This window comes from Lytechinus variegatus, chromosome 14 (genome assembly GCF_018143015.1).
Source record: "Lytechinus variegatus isolate NC3 chromosome 14, Lvar_3.0, whole genome shotgun sequence".
NCBI lineage: Eukaryota > Metazoa > Echinodermata > Echinoidea > Temnopleuroida > Toxopneustidae > Lytechinus > Lytechinus variegatus.
Window position 1 is genome coordinate 26,477,885 of NC_054753.1, and position 18,691 is coordinate 26,496,575.

At 36.3% G+C, this 18,691-nt stretch overlaps 1 protein-coding gene across 2 annotated transcripts in view; it reads left to right on the forward strand.

Moving 5' to 3' along the window:
- Positions 1 to 15,397, forward strand: part of LOC121427596 (neprilysin-1-like) — a 44,101-nt gene extending 28,704 nt beyond the window's left edge. For both annotated transcript variants that reach the window (XM_041624070.1, XM_041624069.1), the window contains exons 11-21: positions 210 to 432; positions 940 to 1,038; positions 1,843 to 1,920; positions 2,465 to 2,568; positions 3,983 to 4,035; positions 4,990 to 5,109; positions 7,595 to 7,725; positions 8,158 to 8,223; positions 10,806 to 10,904; positions 13,727 to 13,803; positions 14,818 to 15,397. In XM_041624070.1, coding sequence (XP_041480004.1) covers positions 210 to 432; positions 940 to 1,038; positions 1,843 to 1,920; positions 2,465 to 2,568; positions 3,983 to 4,035; positions 4,990 to 5,109; positions 7,595 to 7,725; positions 8,158 to 8,223; positions 10,806 to 10,904; positions 13,727 to 13,803; positions 14,818 to 14,917 — 1,150 coding nt within the window. In that variant the 3' untranslated portion in view covers positions 14,918 to 15,397. The remainder of the gene's footprint in view (positions 1 to 209; positions 433 to 939; positions 1,039 to 1,842; positions 1,921 to 2,464; positions 2,569 to 3,982; positions 4,036 to 4,989; positions 5,110 to 7,594; positions 7,726 to 8,157; positions 8,224 to 10,805; positions 10,905 to 13,726; positions 13,804 to 14,817) is intronic.
- The last annotated feature ends 3,294 nt before the right edge of the window (positions 15,398 to 18,691 follow it).

Below are 18,691 nucleotides of genomic sequence, written 5' to 3' on the forward strand. Positions count from 1 at the left end.
TTATCATTTATTTGATGATATACAAATTAAATGGTTGGGTGAAAGTTAGTGAATTATGCAGCCGAAAACTTTGAGGTAAATGATATTTTTTTTTACCAATTTTCATTTTGCATATGGATCAAAAGTTTAAATTTGTGGAAATTCCGATTTTGTGTAATTTCATCAATAGTATACTAATTTTAAATATATTAATTTTTTATTCACCAAAGAATCCTCGCCAATTACATGATTTGGAGAATAACAAAATTACGAGTGGTCAATCTCAGCAAACGATATCAGGCACCAAACGACGAGTTTCGCTCCGTCATCTACGGCGTCGGAGCAGACGACGCGAGGTGGCGACTTTGCGTAGATGGTGTCAACGGCGCCTTAGAGTTCGCCACGGGCAAGATGTACGTTAAGGAGAATTTCGCCGGGGAGAGCAAAAACAATGTAAGATATTCCAAATTCTTTCACAAAAGTAGCTTGATAACAGCATCTCATCATCTTCCATAAAGTTACGATTGATTGGATCAATCGTAACTCTTTGTAAGACGGGCCCCAGATCTTGTTATAGATCTCATGCTTGTGACGTCATAATCTTATACAGCCCTCACTTCAGAGGGTGAGGATACTCCTGATAAGATGGCATCCCTGTCTCCATGGTCTGGCTTTGTAAGAGATGCACCAGCAGCTGCAGATCACCCGCACGCATGCAAGGCAATGGCTTAAGCCTCAAAGGCCCGAATTCCCAAAGGGTGGCTCACTTATATAGCCCGGGCCAAATTTAGCCCATGGGCTAAGTTAGCCCACTTTCGAAAATTTGGGCCTAAGATGGCGGCACGTTAACGTCAATGCATGATTTCTAAAGTGTTCATTGTGTTACTATGTTTATGGATGATAACATAAAAAAATTAAAACGAAATTCGCTATGATTTGTACCCTGTTTTTATTCCTCAGACTCTTTTGATGATCAAATATCTGAAACGAGCGTTCAAAGAGATGTTGAAGGAGAACGAGTGGATGGATGACGAAACACGGGCAGTGGCTGCTGAAAAGGTGAGATTAGGGGACTTGAGATGTCCACTGCCAATATTGCTCTTAGCCAATTAGATGCAATGATATTAGTAGCAATGATTTTAGTAGCTTGTATCTCATATCAATATAAATCGTGTTTTTTTATTCTTTTTACCCTTCCACAGGGTTCCCTTTTCATCTTTATTAAAAATCAACATAATTTTGATGCACAAAATAGACACATTATACATTAATCCATGAACTATCGTATAAATTGTGAAGAAAACGAGCTTTCAAAGTGGAAAAATTTCTAAGCAAGTGAGTGATTCTTGGGCAAAAATGCACTCAGAGACGCTTGAGGCTGTAGAGTAAGAACTAACTTCCTTGTCATGAATTGCTTTTCTTTTAGATGTGTGCTATGTGTATTACTTTCCCGTATCTTTAAGATTTTAAATCTGACATAATAAGAAAAACAAATAATTGGCAAACAATGTTTGCATTTGGCTGCAAAAACCTTTTCGAATGATAATCATAATACAATTAAGGCCACCATTATCAATCCCAGAAAATCTGAACTCTTAAGTTTTGAATCTTGATGTGTAAATTATTGAGAGGGAGCCAAAGCTCGTGGTTTTGAGTTCTTCAGTCCCCTGTCCCAATTTTCAAAATTTTAAATGATAGAAACAAGCAAAGAAATCCAATTTCCTTCTTGTCCTTTCGAAAAGATTCCAACGATAACGATGTTAAGAAGATTGTGTGTGTCTTTGCGTGTGTGATGCATGGCTACATTAATATTCCACGTTATAAAAATCATGTTCTTCTATCCGGTTATAATTATTTTTATAGTGTGATGCTATGCAAGAGCTAGTCGGATATCCGGATTGGCTATTCGACGATGACCGGCTGAACGAGGAGTACGAAGACGTAAGTCAATTATCGTTGTTCAAAAAAAGAACTTTTGAAAATAGCATAACAAGGAAATTTAGAGAAGTTTGGAAGTATTGCAGATTTGTTGTTTGACTTTCTTCTTCCCATTTGCCTTACCTTTTGTTCTTGCCCCTTTTATTTTTCCTTCATCCAATCCTTCTTTTATTCTTGTTCTCCTTTTCCTTGTTCTTCTTCTTTCTAGCTTTCTTTCTTTCTTTCTTCTTCTTTTTTCTTCTTACAAGTTACAAATCGACGCAGTGGTTCGAGATACAAACTCTGGTCACGTCTTTTGGATGGTGACGTTAAAGATCGGTCCCAGACGTAAATAATCATATCTGATTTATCCAGTCTGTAATAACCAGTCACACACTCATCATTATTATTTTTATCATCATTCATGCATGTATATCGCTGGTGCTCTCGCTTCTGATACGATGCATTCAATTAATTAATTAATTAATCATTATTTTGTTTTCAAGAACCCATGTGAGATATTACGATATACCTGCACAGAATTAATTTCTTATGATAATTCCAACAGCTTGATTTCACGGCAGACGATTATTTCGGTAACATTCTTCGTTACGTCGGCTGGTCGGCGAACGAGAATTTGAAGAAGCTACGAGAAGAAGTGGACCGGGATGGGTAAGCACAAATATTGGATACAGAATTTATCAATAGGGCATTTTAGCACTCACTTCACAGGCGCTTCCTATAACGCTGATAATCTTGCCAAAAACCTTTCATGATAAAGCAACCTTTGTCGAAAATGGTTAAATCATGACATCAGCGTCGTCATGTACTATGGTCAAAGGACAGATTTGCAATTTTTCGTCCGGTCCGAAACTTGAGACGATGTGCTGTCTCGGAACACCGACTTTTGACAATGACCTCTAATCTGTCCATTTTGATTTGGCGGGCATCTTTAACATAATTCTGAACGTTTCAGATTGCGTCTGCGAAGTGGATGATAAAATAAGCATTGGCTGCAGTCACCCCAACGAAACCGAGTCCAGTCCGATCAAAGCTAATACGTTATTGTCGATGACAAACCACCTGTCGGTTTGGAATCAGTGAGCTTAATGTGACCGGAGCATCAAGGATACATGTTAGTCCACCCCAGCAGTATGTTACTTTGAATAAAAAGAGAAAAAATCCGATAAAATCTCTATATTTCTGTTAAAAGTCTTTTTATGTTTAGGACCTCAATGAACATAAGCTCTTGAGTTTGCATGGGTTTATCTTGCCAAGCTGTATCAATGACTATACTTTTATGCATTTTACGTATTTCAGTATGGACTTGGCAAATAAATCGAACCAAATCAAATCAAACAAGCAGAGCACTGAAAATGTAATTGAAATCGATGGCAAAATAGGGAGCTTATGACAATTTACAATTCGTATCAATTAATAACAAACAGCACTGTTATGATATGGTGATATGCAAAATGAACGAGTCGATGACGCCATAAACTTACTATTTTATTTCTTCTTTCAACATGTTCAATTAAGTCTTAATGATAAATAAAATAATTATGTCAAGTTTTCTTTAAAGTTTAATCTCAATGATGGTCAACTCTGGTTAAATGCTTACCAAGGGAATCCTGTCTTGAGGAACAGTTTAATATTTTATTTTGCAATCCATCCTATTTCAAGAACGATTCTTACGAGTAATTGAAGTTCTTTTGTACTTCGAATGTTCATTTGCAAAAGGCAATATATCCATTTTTTTCATTTCCGAGAAAAGAGTACTATTCTGTTCACACGAATGTAGTTGTATTTAGATGAAATTGATTTCTTTTGTTCGGGGATATTTACAACTGTCAAACCGTGACATTTAAATTGACATTTTTCGTACAAATTACACAAATGAACGATATATTGCAAAACATAAAATATATCAATACAGTATTTCAATTAATATGTGACAGGAAGAAGATGCGTATCCAGAAAACTAGGGTTTCCTCGGTAAAAGCCCACTAAACCAACCTTTCATCAAGAGTACATTAAAACATATTGTAAATAATCTTTTCCCATTTTTCTTTCATTTCGATTTCAGGTGGTTAATTGGTCCCGCTGTAGTAAATGCATACTATCGATCAAACCAAATCGGTAAGAATATCAATTGCAAATTACCATTCTGTTTAGAACATTTCCATCATTTTTTTTTCGTTTTCTTTCCGTTTTCTTTCCTACTTCTCTTCTTTTTTCATAGGCCTTCTTATCTTTGTATTGTATTTTGTATATTGTATATATTTATTTGTTCTCAGGCGTATCCCGCCACAGAGGACCTACGCCTTCCTCTGTACACATAAATTGTTTATATTCTTTATGGAAATTGATTTGAAGTGAATTCTTGTTAACAAAAATGAAGTAATTTTGTAAAATGGAGGAAAATAAATGTTTATTTGAATTGAAAAAAATTGAATTGAATTGAATTATGTATTGTATTTGAAAGAAAAAAAATTAATGTCTTTTTTGATGAGAAGAGTCATACAAATAATAATAATCGCAAGACTTGAGACATTTCCAAGAAAAATTAAATATCGGTATTATTGGAAATGTGACTCATAAATGGTAATTCATTATGATTGCCATGAAAGGCCAAACAGGGAGTAGGTCTTTTCTGAGCCGTCTCTATATTTCCTTAAATACGGATACATCGTAATCACCGGCGGATCCAGGGGGAGGGGGCCTCATCCGGCTTGTGCCCCCACCCTTTGAGAGCTATAACAAAGTTATCAATGTACATGCAACTATGCCATCTTATCCAATTGTGCCTCCTCTTTTGAAAGCGAGGACCCCCTTTTTTTGCTTGTCAAATTTTGATTGGGAAAATGTGCCCCCCTTTTGAAAAATCCTCGATCCGCCCCTGATTGTAATGGAGCTTTTTGAATATTCCTCAGTTCTGTTCGTATCATCCCGTATGCCGCCTTTACACCAACCAACCGGGATCCAGTCCGATCAAAGCATTTATGTTATTTCCAATGACATACCGTCGGTCGGTATGGAATAGATCGAGTTAGGTGTGACTGTGACATAATTTTTTTCTTTACTTGTTTGAAGTATTCCCCGCCGGTATTCTCCAGCCGCCATTTTATCATTCTGATCTGCCATGGTATCTGAATTTCGGCGGCATTGGGATGGTCATCGGACACGAGATCACACACGGGTTCGACGACAGAGGTAACGTAACAAGAGGGTTGATAACTGTAAATTATGCCATAATAAAGTATGTCAGATGACGAAATGCCTTTGCCGTAATATAATTAAACAATATATAATTAAACACTTTGCCCCATCCTCCCAGGGTGACCAGATTTCACAAAATGAAATACGGGACAATCGACAAAAAAGATCAACAAAGAAGGTTACACAGTGTTACACCTGTGAAAAATTATTATGAATTGGAAGGGAGGGTGAACGAAAGAATGAAGGAGAGAAAGAAAAGACGAAAGAAAAAAGATGAATTGAGAAGAAAGAAAGAAAAAATGAAGGGGAAAATGAAGGGAAAATAAAAAAAAAGAATAAAAGAAAGTTAGAATAAAACGATGAAAGAAAGAATAAAAAGCGAAAAAAGTTTCTGTCATTCTTTGAATGGAATACCGAAAGAAAGAAAAAGAAAGGAATGGAAGAAGAATACATGTGTGAAAGACAAAATAAAGGAGAGAAAAAAAGAAAGTAAGAAAAAGGAGGAGGAAAGAAAAAATGAAGGAAAGAAAAATGTTTCCTTCATTCTTTGAAAGAAAGAAACGAACAATCAAGAAAGAATGAAAACAGTAAGTGAGGAGGGAAGGAATTAAGGGAGGGAGGAAGAGAAAGAATAAGGGAAAGAATTAGAAGTGAAAATAAAATAAAGAATGAAAGGAGGAAAGAGAGGGAGAAAGAATGAAGTGCGGAGGAATGAAAACATAATGGAAGAGAAAGAATTAAAAGAAAAAGGAGAGGAAGGGAGGGGGAGAAAAAAGTTTAAAGAAAGAAAGAATGAAGGAAATAAAAAAAGAAATTTGATAAAGACAGGTAAGAAAAAAGAGAAAAGAAAGAAAAATGAACAGAGAGAGAGAGAAAGGATCAGGAAAAAAAGATGGAATAAAAACGGGCAAGCAGGAAGGGTAGATGGATGAAGAAAGAAGGATAGAAAAGTAAGAAAGAGGAAAAAAGTTCAGACTTCAAGCAAACAATAAAATCCAATCATCTAACAAAAATTCATAATGATATTTGGTGTTTTTCAAATATGTTTTTAAAACTAAAAAAAAAGTTTTAGAAATGAATAAAATTTCAAAGTGATTTTCTTTTAATTCAAAAATTAGATGAAGCATTGCGGCATCATATACAACAAGACTCAAAACGAAGGCTTAAACAACTAGATCTATAAACTCAAGAACTTGTTCCTCCGATCACATCTCCAAATCAGTAATCTGAGAACCCAAAATATCATTATACAAATTTTGTACATTTTTTTGTGATTATTTTCGCATGTTTGATGGAGAGAATCTGCTCCGATCCTACATGCCTAGCTATAGTAGCCTGCCACACAATGGCAGGAGGCCAGTTCGTTTGCGATGTATTGGGGTTAGCAAGAAAATCACCGCAGAACTTGCATAAGTTTATTCATCAATTTCATTGTTGTCTCTGCTTCTTCATATGTTGGTTATTTGGATGAAAATTCGTCACTTTTAAATACATTTTGTTCAATATTCTGAAATACGGGACAAATAGGCGTCCCGGGAAGGGTTTGTCGGGACGCCGGGACAAAGAAGCAAAATACGGGACAATCCCGGGAAATACGGGACGTCTGGTCACCCTGCCTCCCTCGGCACTTTGCCTCCCCCAGAGATATGGAAAACTTACATTCCGTACTGAGAATTTTCAACAAATTTACTACAAAGTGTGCAAAAAATCCTTTAATTTTATTTTAGAAAGTGTAAAAGATGGAGGCCCTTCTCTTATAGGACCTGAATCAACGACAATGATGATTATGATCAACAGAAAGGATTTACCAGCCGTTCGTAATGTCTTACATGTAAATGCGATACGAACCAGCAGCAATCTCTAGCCCTTGAATACTAATATCCGGCCAGGTTCATAACCCATAATGCAACATTCTGTGTAGTGTAGTCTTGTAATACAGGCCCACTTGAATAATGCTGATTAATTACCCAATGCACTTATATTGCTGCAATAAAACAAATAATCTCTCCAGGGCGTTTTAGTTTTTGAATATACGAATAAAAGCATAGGCTCAGTTATTGTCTGGATTGACAATCACATGGCATCTGCGTAAAGGCCTGGTCACACCGCCCGAGCGTTGTTGGAGCGGTCGTGGAGCGGTAGGGAGTGGGGGTCGAATTTCGCTCACAAAATTGGGGGAAAAATAAAAAACATAAATCGAAAACAAAATAAAAACAATCAAAATCGAAAATGGTTGACGGGAGCGAACGGTGATGATTTTTTTCTCTCCGCTCCACGACCGCTCCAACAACGCTCGGGCGGTGTGACCATGCCTTAAGGGTGTATAGTGTTGGTGTAATTGTACAGCTGGCGCCGCACACAGCGTGTTTGTATGTTAAAAGCGCCCTCCCAAATTCTAGGAATGTGTGCCTTAAAGTTGTAAATTGTATCGATGTCAATCCTCTTTCTTTTTGTTTCTTTCTACTTCTTTTTTTTACAGGGAGACGATATGACAAGGATGGTAACTTAGTCCAGTGGTGGAGTAACAGCTCGATCGAAGCATTTAAAAGCAGGGCCGAATGTATAGTAGATCAGTACTCGGCATACATCATGCCTGAAAACGATATGAATGTAAGTACTTCCTTCGACTGTCGTACAGGTGGGGAGTTGGGGGCATGCCCCCCCCCCGAAGTTCCCCGACCAAACAAAGAGAAGAAAAAGGAGAAAAAAGAAAGTTAAAGGAAAATGAGTAAAATAGGCCTATGTCATTTTGCGAATATCTATGACAAAATTACATTTTCAATTTGAAAAGCTCAAAATTTTAAACCACTCACTTTGCTCGCTCTCGACATTAAGGACATTTTGCCCCCCCTCGCAATTTTTGGCTCATTATTACTGCTTTCTTCACGAGTTTTCACTGTGGTTTTTTTTATTAACATTGTCATAATAACCAAAAGATATTAGATATTGAAGCTGATCTGCCCACATATCTGCTTGCAAACTACTCCCCTTTATTGAGCTTTATTTCATATTTGCATTTTTTTCCGGTTTTGTATCATTCAGCTTAATGGCAAGATGACGCAAGGAGAAAATATAGCAGACAACGGAGGCATTAAACAAGCATTTAGGGTAAGCATAAATACTTTTCGCTTCCAGATATGTTCAGTCCTGTAGACTAGTGTTGCATGTGCTAAAGTATAAGGGCGGGAAGCCTACAGGACTAGATGTATCGTGTGAAGTGTCTCGTCTGTAATTCCTATCGCAAACTGTTAAAAGCTAATGATATACTTTCATCTGATTGGTTGAAAATATTTTTGTTAGGACAATATCGCTGATTAGACATTCCATGAAAACGAACCCATTTCGCAGTTCAATAGGGAATAGGGATAATATATGAGATAGTATTTGGCACCAGAAACCTACAAAACCGATCATTGCAAATAATGATGAATCCTTTACTAATTTCTCGAAAATAGTGTTAATGACTTAAAACATTTACCAAAATATTTTAAAACATTGTCTTACTATACATCTTTGATTACAATTGAACGACCATTATCTTCATCCCTGACCAACCATTTAGCATGCTAATCTCCATGTTGTTTCTTTCATTTATGACGTCACCCTAGGCATGCTTTAGGCATGTAAGACAATCATCGGCGGATCCAGGGGGGGTGCGCAGGGTGCGCGCGCCCCCCCTAATATTTGAGCGGCGCCGAAGGCGCCGCTCAAAATAAAGAAAATAAAAAAAAAGTAAAAGAAAGAAAAGGCATCGCTTGAAAAATCAAAAATAAAGGAAAGAAAGGGAAAAGGCGCTGCTTAAAAAAAATTATACACTGATATAACATTAGCAACAGTAAAGGAAAGACTATCCCCAGCAAAGCGTAATCATATCATCTTCCTTATTTTTTCTTTTAACTACCCTTTTCCCAACAACTTCGCCGGTAGCAGTGCGCTGCCTGCATATAACTGGCGCCAATCAAGAATAATCAGCGCCACCTTAATCTAAATCGGCGCCGGACAAGAATAATCAGCGCTATTTAGTTATAAATCGGCGCCAGTCAAGAAAAATCGGCACTGCCAGAGTCTTAACCGGCGCCGATCAAGGATAATATTAGCGCCACCTAAATCTAAATCGACGCTGGACAAGAACAATCGGCGTCATCTGGTTATAAATCGGCGCCGGTAAAGAAAAATCGGCGCTGCCTGAGTTCTTAACCGGCGCCGATCAAGGATAATCAGTGCCACCTATATCTAAATCGGGGCTGGTCAAGAATAATCAGCACCACCTGGTTAAAAATCGGCGCCAGTCAAGAATAATCGGCGCCTCCTGGTTCTAGATCGGCGCCAGTCGATTATGGATTGCCGCTGCCTGAATCTTACGTAACGTCGGTAAAAATAATCACTACTACTTGTTTAAATCGGCGCCGGTCAAGACAAATCGGCGCTGCATTTGTCTTAACCGGCGCCACCTAAATTTAAATCGGCGCCGGTCAAGAATGATCAGCGTCCCCTGATTTCAATAAATAAGCGCCGGTAGAATAATGAAGAAGGGCCTATTGCTAACCAAATCTAGATCGGCGCCGCGGTCAAGAATGATCGTTTTGCCCTCCCCAATAATTCCGCATGTGCAAAAACAATAAGATGGTAATGTTACACAGAAATCAGCAAACGAGATTGAGCTACACAACTCGTTCTTTATTAAAAATCGTGCTCAAATTATCAGATTGGAACATAAAAATTTTCAGCTCGCGCTTCGCGCTCGCATCATTTCTGTAGCAAAACCCCATACTTTTCATGATTAAATAGGTGAATAGAATGTCCCGTTTTTAGTTCTGAACCTCAAAAGAACTCCCGCTTCGATTTGCAATAATCTTTTGTTGGATATAATCTTGTTCTTTATTAAAACGTACATTAAACTGTAATGTTTTCAGATCGAAATATCAAAATTTTAAGCTCGCGCTTCGCGCTCGCATTTTTTTTAGATACCCATCTTAATCATTGGTACCAAGAATGCTTAGAATATCAAGCTTTCTGGTCAGAATATAAGTAAATTTCAGCTCGCTCTCGGCACTCGCATTATCTGTGTAGTGAGATATGTATCCTCCTCATGAGTTACTACAAACAGTCCTAAACAGGCACCTTTTTCCTGTTTTCAGGTCAGTATACTGTAAAAATTTCAGCTCGCGCTTCGCGCTCGCATTAATTTGTCGGTGAAATATGTGTCTCTATCTCATGAGTCATGTATATCTATATGGTATGAGTCATATATATATATATGCATGTGTGTGTGTGTGTGTGCGTGTGCGTGTTTTGACAGGGTCAGGCATTACCCCTTTTTCTTTTTCAACATTTTCTTTTATGGCGCCGGTGAAGTGCAAAAATATGTGCACCGCTCGGCAGTGCGCCCCCCCTTTCGCCAAAAGCTGGATCCGCCTATGACAATAGAAGCAGGCATAGGTTATGAAGGAGACTAACTTTAATCACAAGAAATTTGCAACTCCCCCAAAAATGAACCTTGAAAAATACATGGAATCTAATATTCTGATTTGGAAACTCCGTGAGAACACGAACAATAATACTGGTCTAATTATTCGTATATATTGTCAAAGTTGCCAAGTGGAACAGCTTTATATTCATTCGTATTGCATGATCGACCATGAGCTTACCTAATTTCAATATTGTTTCTTTCCTTTATGACGTCATTCTAGGCATATAAGACAATAGTAGCCGACACGGGTGAGACACCGCCCACACTCCCGGGGTTAGATATGACGCAGGAACAACTATTTTTCCTCAGCTTCGCTCAGGTTCGTGTCTTGGCATCTCAACGATGAATTATGTGATTTCACACTCGGTAGCGATGTAGGGCAAGGGATTACATACATGTTCGGGGGCAGGGGCGGGGTCGCATGGGAGGGGGGGGGGGTGGACACATGGTGGCAGGGGATGACCGCCCCTTTGAATTTTCAAGTAGTATGCCCACCCCCAAAAGAGGAGAAAAAATGAAAAAGGTGAAGGCGAAAGAAAAGAAATCATGAAAAATACACGGCAAAAACTGTGGTGTTAACAGGTGTACATAGAGGACCACACCAGTTATTTTACACCGGTGTTAAAGGGGAATCCAACCCAAATAAAAACTTGTTTTTATAAGGAAAAGAAAAATCAGACAAGTTGATAGGTGAAAGTTTGAACAATATTGGACAAACAAAAAGATATGAATTTTTAAAAGTTGTAAATATTGGTAATCACTATACCCATGGAGATTTCAAATTGGCCGCATATGGGATGTCATAGTGATGTAAGGCAAGGACTACTCTTCCATGTACTCCAATACATATTATGGCTAAAATGTCATTTTTCCCAAAAGTTTTATTTCAAATTATATTTTTCTTTCATGAGGACATAAAACAATATACTACATGGGATATACAGTGCGTATCAAAAAAAAGTTTACACTTTGAAAAAATCCTGTAAAATTATACATTTGTAATATCCTGAAGATTGTTCCAGATTTAACATTGGTACAGGTCCATTAAAGCAAATGACGATGAAAACGTCGAAAAATATTTCCGCTTGAGTGAGCACCACTCACTTTTGAAAAGTTAGTGAAAAATGATTTGCGCAGAAATTTGAAATAGTTATGCGAATAAAAGTAGCCCTTAATCATGAAAAACACATGGAATTTAGCTGGTAAAATTGATTTGAAGATATCTTCTACATGGTTTGACTTGTTTCCTTGCCCAAAACACTTCGAAGAGTGCATTTTGCCCCACCCCACTCCCCCATACACCGAGGCCATCGTGACGATATTTGCTTTACACTGAGCTGTGATTTACATGGAATGGCTTAAGCTTGATTTTCATTTTGTTAATCATTGCTAAGCTTGGGAAAAGTGTGGAGAAACAAGTATTAAATGAAAAATGAAATGTAAACCAACTTTCAATGACAAAAAACGTGGTGAAAAAATGCTGGAGATGTCTGATATAAACTTTTGTTCAGATTCAGTTATGTCCTCAGGTCCAGCTGGCACAAATAGGGTAAAGGTTGTGCTTATTGAGTGTTGAAATTTCAATTTGGGTGGCAAAATTGTCACAAAATGTTTGAATGTATCCGTTTTATTCCAATTGCCTAAAAGTGCAAGGAAAATGTATGATAAATCTTTCGTAGTGTCAGTTTGATTTCGTCCTTTCGACTTGACACAGCATGAAAACGAGCATTTCTGCGCAAACAGATTTCTGCGAGCTTTACAGAAATGGACAGTGCTCACTCAAGTGTAACATTCTGACAAAACTTTTACTTTCATTGGATAGATGAGACCCAAACCCAAGATTATATGTGAAAAAATTACCCACGTGTTGTGTATTTTTTAATTCCCAGGACTTTTTCAAAGTGTAAACTTTTTTTTGATACGCACTGTATTTAGATTACTGCCCCAGGGGGATGGGTACTTAGGAGAAAACCACAAATCCCTGATAATAAAGTACATGGCCTATGGAAAAGTTGTCCTTGTCCCTTGTCATAATTTACTTACCCAGTTGCCAATTTGAAATCTACATAGTATTAGTGATCTCAATTTTAAAGCAGCTATAACTTTCTTATTGCTTGTCCAATTTCTTTCAAACTTTCACCATTCTGTTTAATTTATTTTTCTCCTTCCCAACACAACATTTTATGGCCAAGGCTGGATTCCCCTTTAAATTGTTGGTGTTAGTTTTACACGTATAGGTGTTATTACAACACCTTTGGTTGTTACATTTACACTCTTTGGTGTTATGTTCAATCTTTAGGGTGTGATTTTAACACCTCAGGGTGTGGTCCTCTATCAACACCAGTTGGTGTCAGTTTACACCACAGTTTTTACAGTGAGATTTTGGGTTATTTTACTATACAATCCCACTATTATTCCCCAAGGAATGAATGACGTCATTTCTATAGCGTACTTGCTCCTCCTATCAAGATGGCCTGGAGCCACCCCTCTAACCAACAGGGAAGGAGAGGTCATAAGTATGGTTTTACAACCATCATGATTTTTAAGATGAGTGTGATATTAAGAATCCACATTTATTAAAGGCCTCTTTTAATTACCCAAATTTACTACTTTCAACATGTTTTAGATCATATGAGAAATTTCTACTATTGGTTTTGCTGATGTGTATTATGCATAAATGTCACTTTGTACTCGACTGACTGACTGACTTTTATACCCAATCATTCGTCATCGATATGAATCTTGATATTTATTTAGGTATTTAATCATACATATTGTGAACATATTTCAGGGTTTGCTTGCCTCTGGGCAATAGTACCGAATTTTACTTTCGCGAGCCCTGGCCCATGTAAAAACCATTTTCTTACTTTTTTCTTCCTTTCTTTCATTTCTACTTATCCATATTTAATTATTCAATTTCAATTTTTTTTTATTGTACAAATTTTTTGTATGTTTTTAATTGTCAAATAAATGAATAATAATAAACAATAATAATAATGATAATATTTATAATAACATACTGTCTATCCCAAAACTAAATTTCGCGTTGTTTTATTTATGAAAACGTTATTATGAATAGGTCAAATATAAAGACACACAAATCATTATACATTTAGTATTCGATATTCTTCTTCTTTACAGGGATGGTGTAGTTCATTTAGACCAGAAGGTCTTACGGCAAGGATATTAACTGCGTCACATGCTCCTGGAAGATACAGGTGATTTTTATATCATTAGAGACAATGGCCCGAATTCTGAACTCGAGTTTTTATAAATCCTTGGTTTAAAGTTGTGGTTTAACTATGGAGGGCCAAATTGATAACAAATCCATTAGAGTACACATCCAATTTATTAACTCGGATGGCATCCAAATTGTTTGTGAATGATAACTGAAGTATTTCGAAGTATTTTTGATTTGATTTGAATTGATTGATTTCCGTTTCACAACATAATAAATGATAAATGTAACATGACAAGGTCGAAAATACTGCAAAACATAATAAAAAAATATATAACATAATCTTAGACTTAAGGAACACAATTCAACAAATAAAAAAAGAAACTAATATGACATTTGTATTTTAAAGTAAAACGGAGGGTCTTGCCGATTTTTTTTCTTCATTATGAAGGCAAAAGTAAACAATATAGTAATCATAAGAAATATACAGTATAAACAGATTACAAAAAAAAATTGGCTCCCAATAATTTTAGTACATTTTAAACCTGACTTCAGAATACGGGCTAATGTATTCAACCGTAAGATGAAATAAACTTTTTGATCAAAAGGGTGCTAAATCATAGGAAGATGCGAATATAGAAATATTGAAAGTTCTCACTGAATTTCAAGAAGTGTATTTTGATACTCTTTTACTCTACCCCCTCCCCATCTGTATATTATACTAAAATATATTTTGAGAGGTCTGGGCAGAAACCCCTTGCACGTCATCCAAAAAGCAGAAGATTTTGAATGGTTTTCAAAGTAAGGGGGATGGGAGCTGACCATGCAATAATCACATACACAGAAAAAATAACCCTGTCATCTGTCACAACAGTTGTTTAAAACTCTTGAAAATTGTATTTTTTATTTTTTTTTGGGAAATTTAAACTTTTAGATAACTTCTTAAAAATTTTGAACAATTTGTTTACAACTTTAAACAATAGTTACTAGGGTGACAGGATTAAACAACGCACCTGAAATTTCATTTGTTTTCAATTCGATTTGTATTTCCTAGAACGATTGGATCTGCGCAAAACATGCCTGAATTCGCCGAGGTATTCGGGTGCACTAAAGACGACTACATGGTACCCAATACAACCTGTACGGTTTGGTGAAGTCACGGTCTGGTCGCAAGACTACAAACTCAACCATTGTCAGGGAATTGTGACGTCACAAACTTGCGAGTCTCATTGATGCAGAGTGAAAACGGGAAGCAACAAATTGGAGTGTGAAAAAGGGACAAGAGAAAGAGAGAGAGAGAGAAACAAGTTCGAAACGAGCTTTTAGTGAATGTGCTACGAACATTTCATCGACCATGAATATCAAAGTTATCAAACACGGAAACAAAGCGAACGAGAATGGACTGTAACAGTTATTTACACAATTACATTTATTTCAAGATGAAAAAAAAACACAAGATAAACTGAAACAATGGAGACGCTAAATATGCCTTACACACATACACCCACACACGCACAAACAAAAAACCCTATGCTAAAGAATTTGGACTATTAACTCCATCGATAAAGAATGTTGTTTTATGAGAATGATGTTTGCAATTATACGATTAATGATTCTTATTAGATTGATGCTGACAGAATTTTAAAATGATAATATATATGCATTTCGAGGATTTTTTTTGTCATTCATAAATGATCCTGATGCAGATGATTATTAGTCGCCCGAAAATACAAAGGAAAATACTTTCAGTTTGATATTATACATGTTTCCTTTTGGCATTACCAATTTACATATAAATATGGTTCAAGGTGTTCTTGTAAAGAGCGCCCTCGTCGTTTAAATGATCAAATGATTCAAACTATATTCAATTTAACATATAAGTCAAGTCTTGACGAGGGCTCCGAAGTAATTCCACCACGACTGCTGCAGTCACAACAATGGAACCAACTAAATTGCTACATGTTTCGGCGATGTAACTGTTGCGTAAGACTTCGTGCATACGACGTTACAATCTCATAGCGCCCTCCCTCAGAGGATATAGAAATACGTGGAAATGGAGTTGTCGGAGATGCGCCAGCTGAAATCACCAACGCATGCAAGGCAATGGCTTCATGCAGCCTCTAAGATGGTGGCGCGATTACGTAATTGCATAATGCTCAATAATCTCTATATCCTCTTTGAGTGTTGGGTTTGCTTGCAATTAACTTTTTGTCCAATTTCATCTTCAGTGTTTTCCTTTTTCTCGTGTTGAGGGGGTGGGGGTGGGGGGGGGGGGGGGGGGATCGGAATTGCCACGTTATATAGAATCTCAGCCCAGCATCTGTATTTTTTTCTCCTTTCAATGGGTTTGCACACGAGGTTGGCTTTCATTTGAAAATGTTGCTTTTTGTAACCAGATGTTAATTGTGGAACAGCTATTATACATGTACATTCTTGTATTGATTTAATTTGATTTAAATGATGCCCCCTTGAAAAAAAACAAGTATTTTATGTATAATTCTATATTGTATATAATTATTTACAAATCGAGCTAATTATTGTGTGTTTTTACATATTTTGTGATATAAGTGTTGTACTACCAAAATCAGCTTTATATAAATAACATATAACAGATATGCATACAGTCTAATATTCTATCTGTCTATACAGGATGTAATTTTGATAATCATCGATGCTTTGCCTCATCAATTCAATATAATTAATACTTTGAATATTTGATGATTTTTTTTCGTTATTTCTATCACCGAATATTGTTTCCAACATAAATGTCATGCCTTGAAATCAACACATAAATTGTAGTGCGTGTGAAAATTGTTATCAAAACTTAGGTAGTTTTAAAGAATATATTTTTAATAATATAGGTCGTTTAAACGTGTAAGTTTGTGAATTTCATATTTTGCAGTGCGGTATAAACTTTAAAAAATCGTTACGCGTAAAAATGATATCATGTGTATCTTAATAGTATATTGGCTGTTTTTGTTTGAATTATAATGTTTATTGTATTCTAGCATCAGAAAGTAGACTTTGATTCATATATTGGTTTGAAGCCTGGAAATAATTATACCTGGTTGAATATTTATTTTAATGACAAATGCTGCTTTCATAACATCAGCCTTCAAATATAGTGTAGTATATCATTATAAAGATATTATTTGGTTTATATAGATATACATTTATATTTCTTCAAATCAATTTAAATCAATAGCCATGAAACACGTAATGTCAATTCAATTTATTTTCGACTGGTCAGTATAAATTACTTCAAAATTGCACAATCGTAAAAAAGTTAAACAATAACCATAAATGCTTACAATAACAATGGATAAACAAAGTATATATCCTTAACAAAACATTAAAGAGTGGAGAGACAGAGGCGAAAGGCCTATCGATACCTTGTCCCCAAAATCGGTAATAGCAAAATAAATTTGAGCGAAAAAAATTAAATCTCCGCTTTTTTAATGAAATAATTTAGCGTATTAGCAGAGTGCCTGAGGACAATGTGATTTGCTAGTCCAGGCAAGGCCCCATTGAAAATGGACCGGACTTGTTTTTCGATATACTCGATGATTTTCATGATTTCTTGTCAATTCGAGGGTGCTGATTCCGATTCCCAATGATAGCAATCCTGTAACGTTGAATTTTTTCCGCCATTGGCAAAATCCAATATGGCCGTCAAAATATTTTTTTTGCAGGAGTTTCTGCATTTTATTCAGAAATCAATGATAGATTAACATGTTCACATAATTAAATGAATACAAATTAAATGTGACAATTTAAAAGATACAATGTAAATAATACAAACAAGACTGATAATTAAATCATACCTAAGCATGTGATATAGTTCGGTAAAATACAGGGGCCAGCTATTATAAGCACAGAGGTGCTTGAAGCAATAGCAGCCAGGAGAGGGGGCTACATGAAAACCATCATAATTTATATTTGATAAATTGATCGTCACGAAATATAAGATGTAAATATGCATAGTAATCCTCGAAATCACAAAGTGCGCCTACGTTCACTTTAAAATGTCTGCAGTTGTGAAACAGGAGTGAAATAATGTCTGAAAACAGTTTTTTTTACAAAATATTTATTTTCCTGAAATTCAAAATATCCGATATAGACTCTTGTATACTTTATCATGCACAAGATGAAAGTGGAAACTAATTGTCACAAGAGTGAGCACTAAAATGCACGTTGTTAATGCTGACATTATTTGGATTTGCTTGGCTGCAAAATAATAATAAAAATAACAATATAGGGTATTTATATTGCGCACATATCCACCTTGTTGGGTGCTCAAGGCGCTCCTATATCACTCGGCAAAGCTAGGCGTTCAAAGCGCTCACACCTTGCAAAACATGCAAAATGCATATATATACGAACGTTCGGAATAACGAACAACACGCTTGTTGTATGAGGTACATGTAAATACTGTCGGAACACATGATTCCTAAAGCAATGACAAGTTTATTATAAATAGTGTATACAGACTTCACTCATAGATCACACACAGAGCAAAAACTCTGGTGTTAACCGGTGTACATTGAGGACCACACAAGTTATTTTACACCGGTGTTAAATTAGTGGTGTTAGTTTTACACTTATAGGTGTGTTTACAACACCTATGGTTGTTACATTTACACTCTTTGGTGTTATGTTCAATCTCTAGGGTGTTCTTTTAACACCTCAGGGTGTGGTCCTCTGTTAACACCAATTGGTGTCAGTTTTAACACCACAAATTTTACATTTTTATTGCTCATATTTGTGAAAAGGTAACGTTTCGCCTTTCGCATTGTACATGGTACTCTTAGGGCTTATGGCGGCTATTTTGAAATTCAAAACATAGAATTTATCACCTAATACGGCAAAATAAATGGGATAGATGCATATCTCTAAAAATCATGTTGCCAGACAGCAGGTTTCGCTCT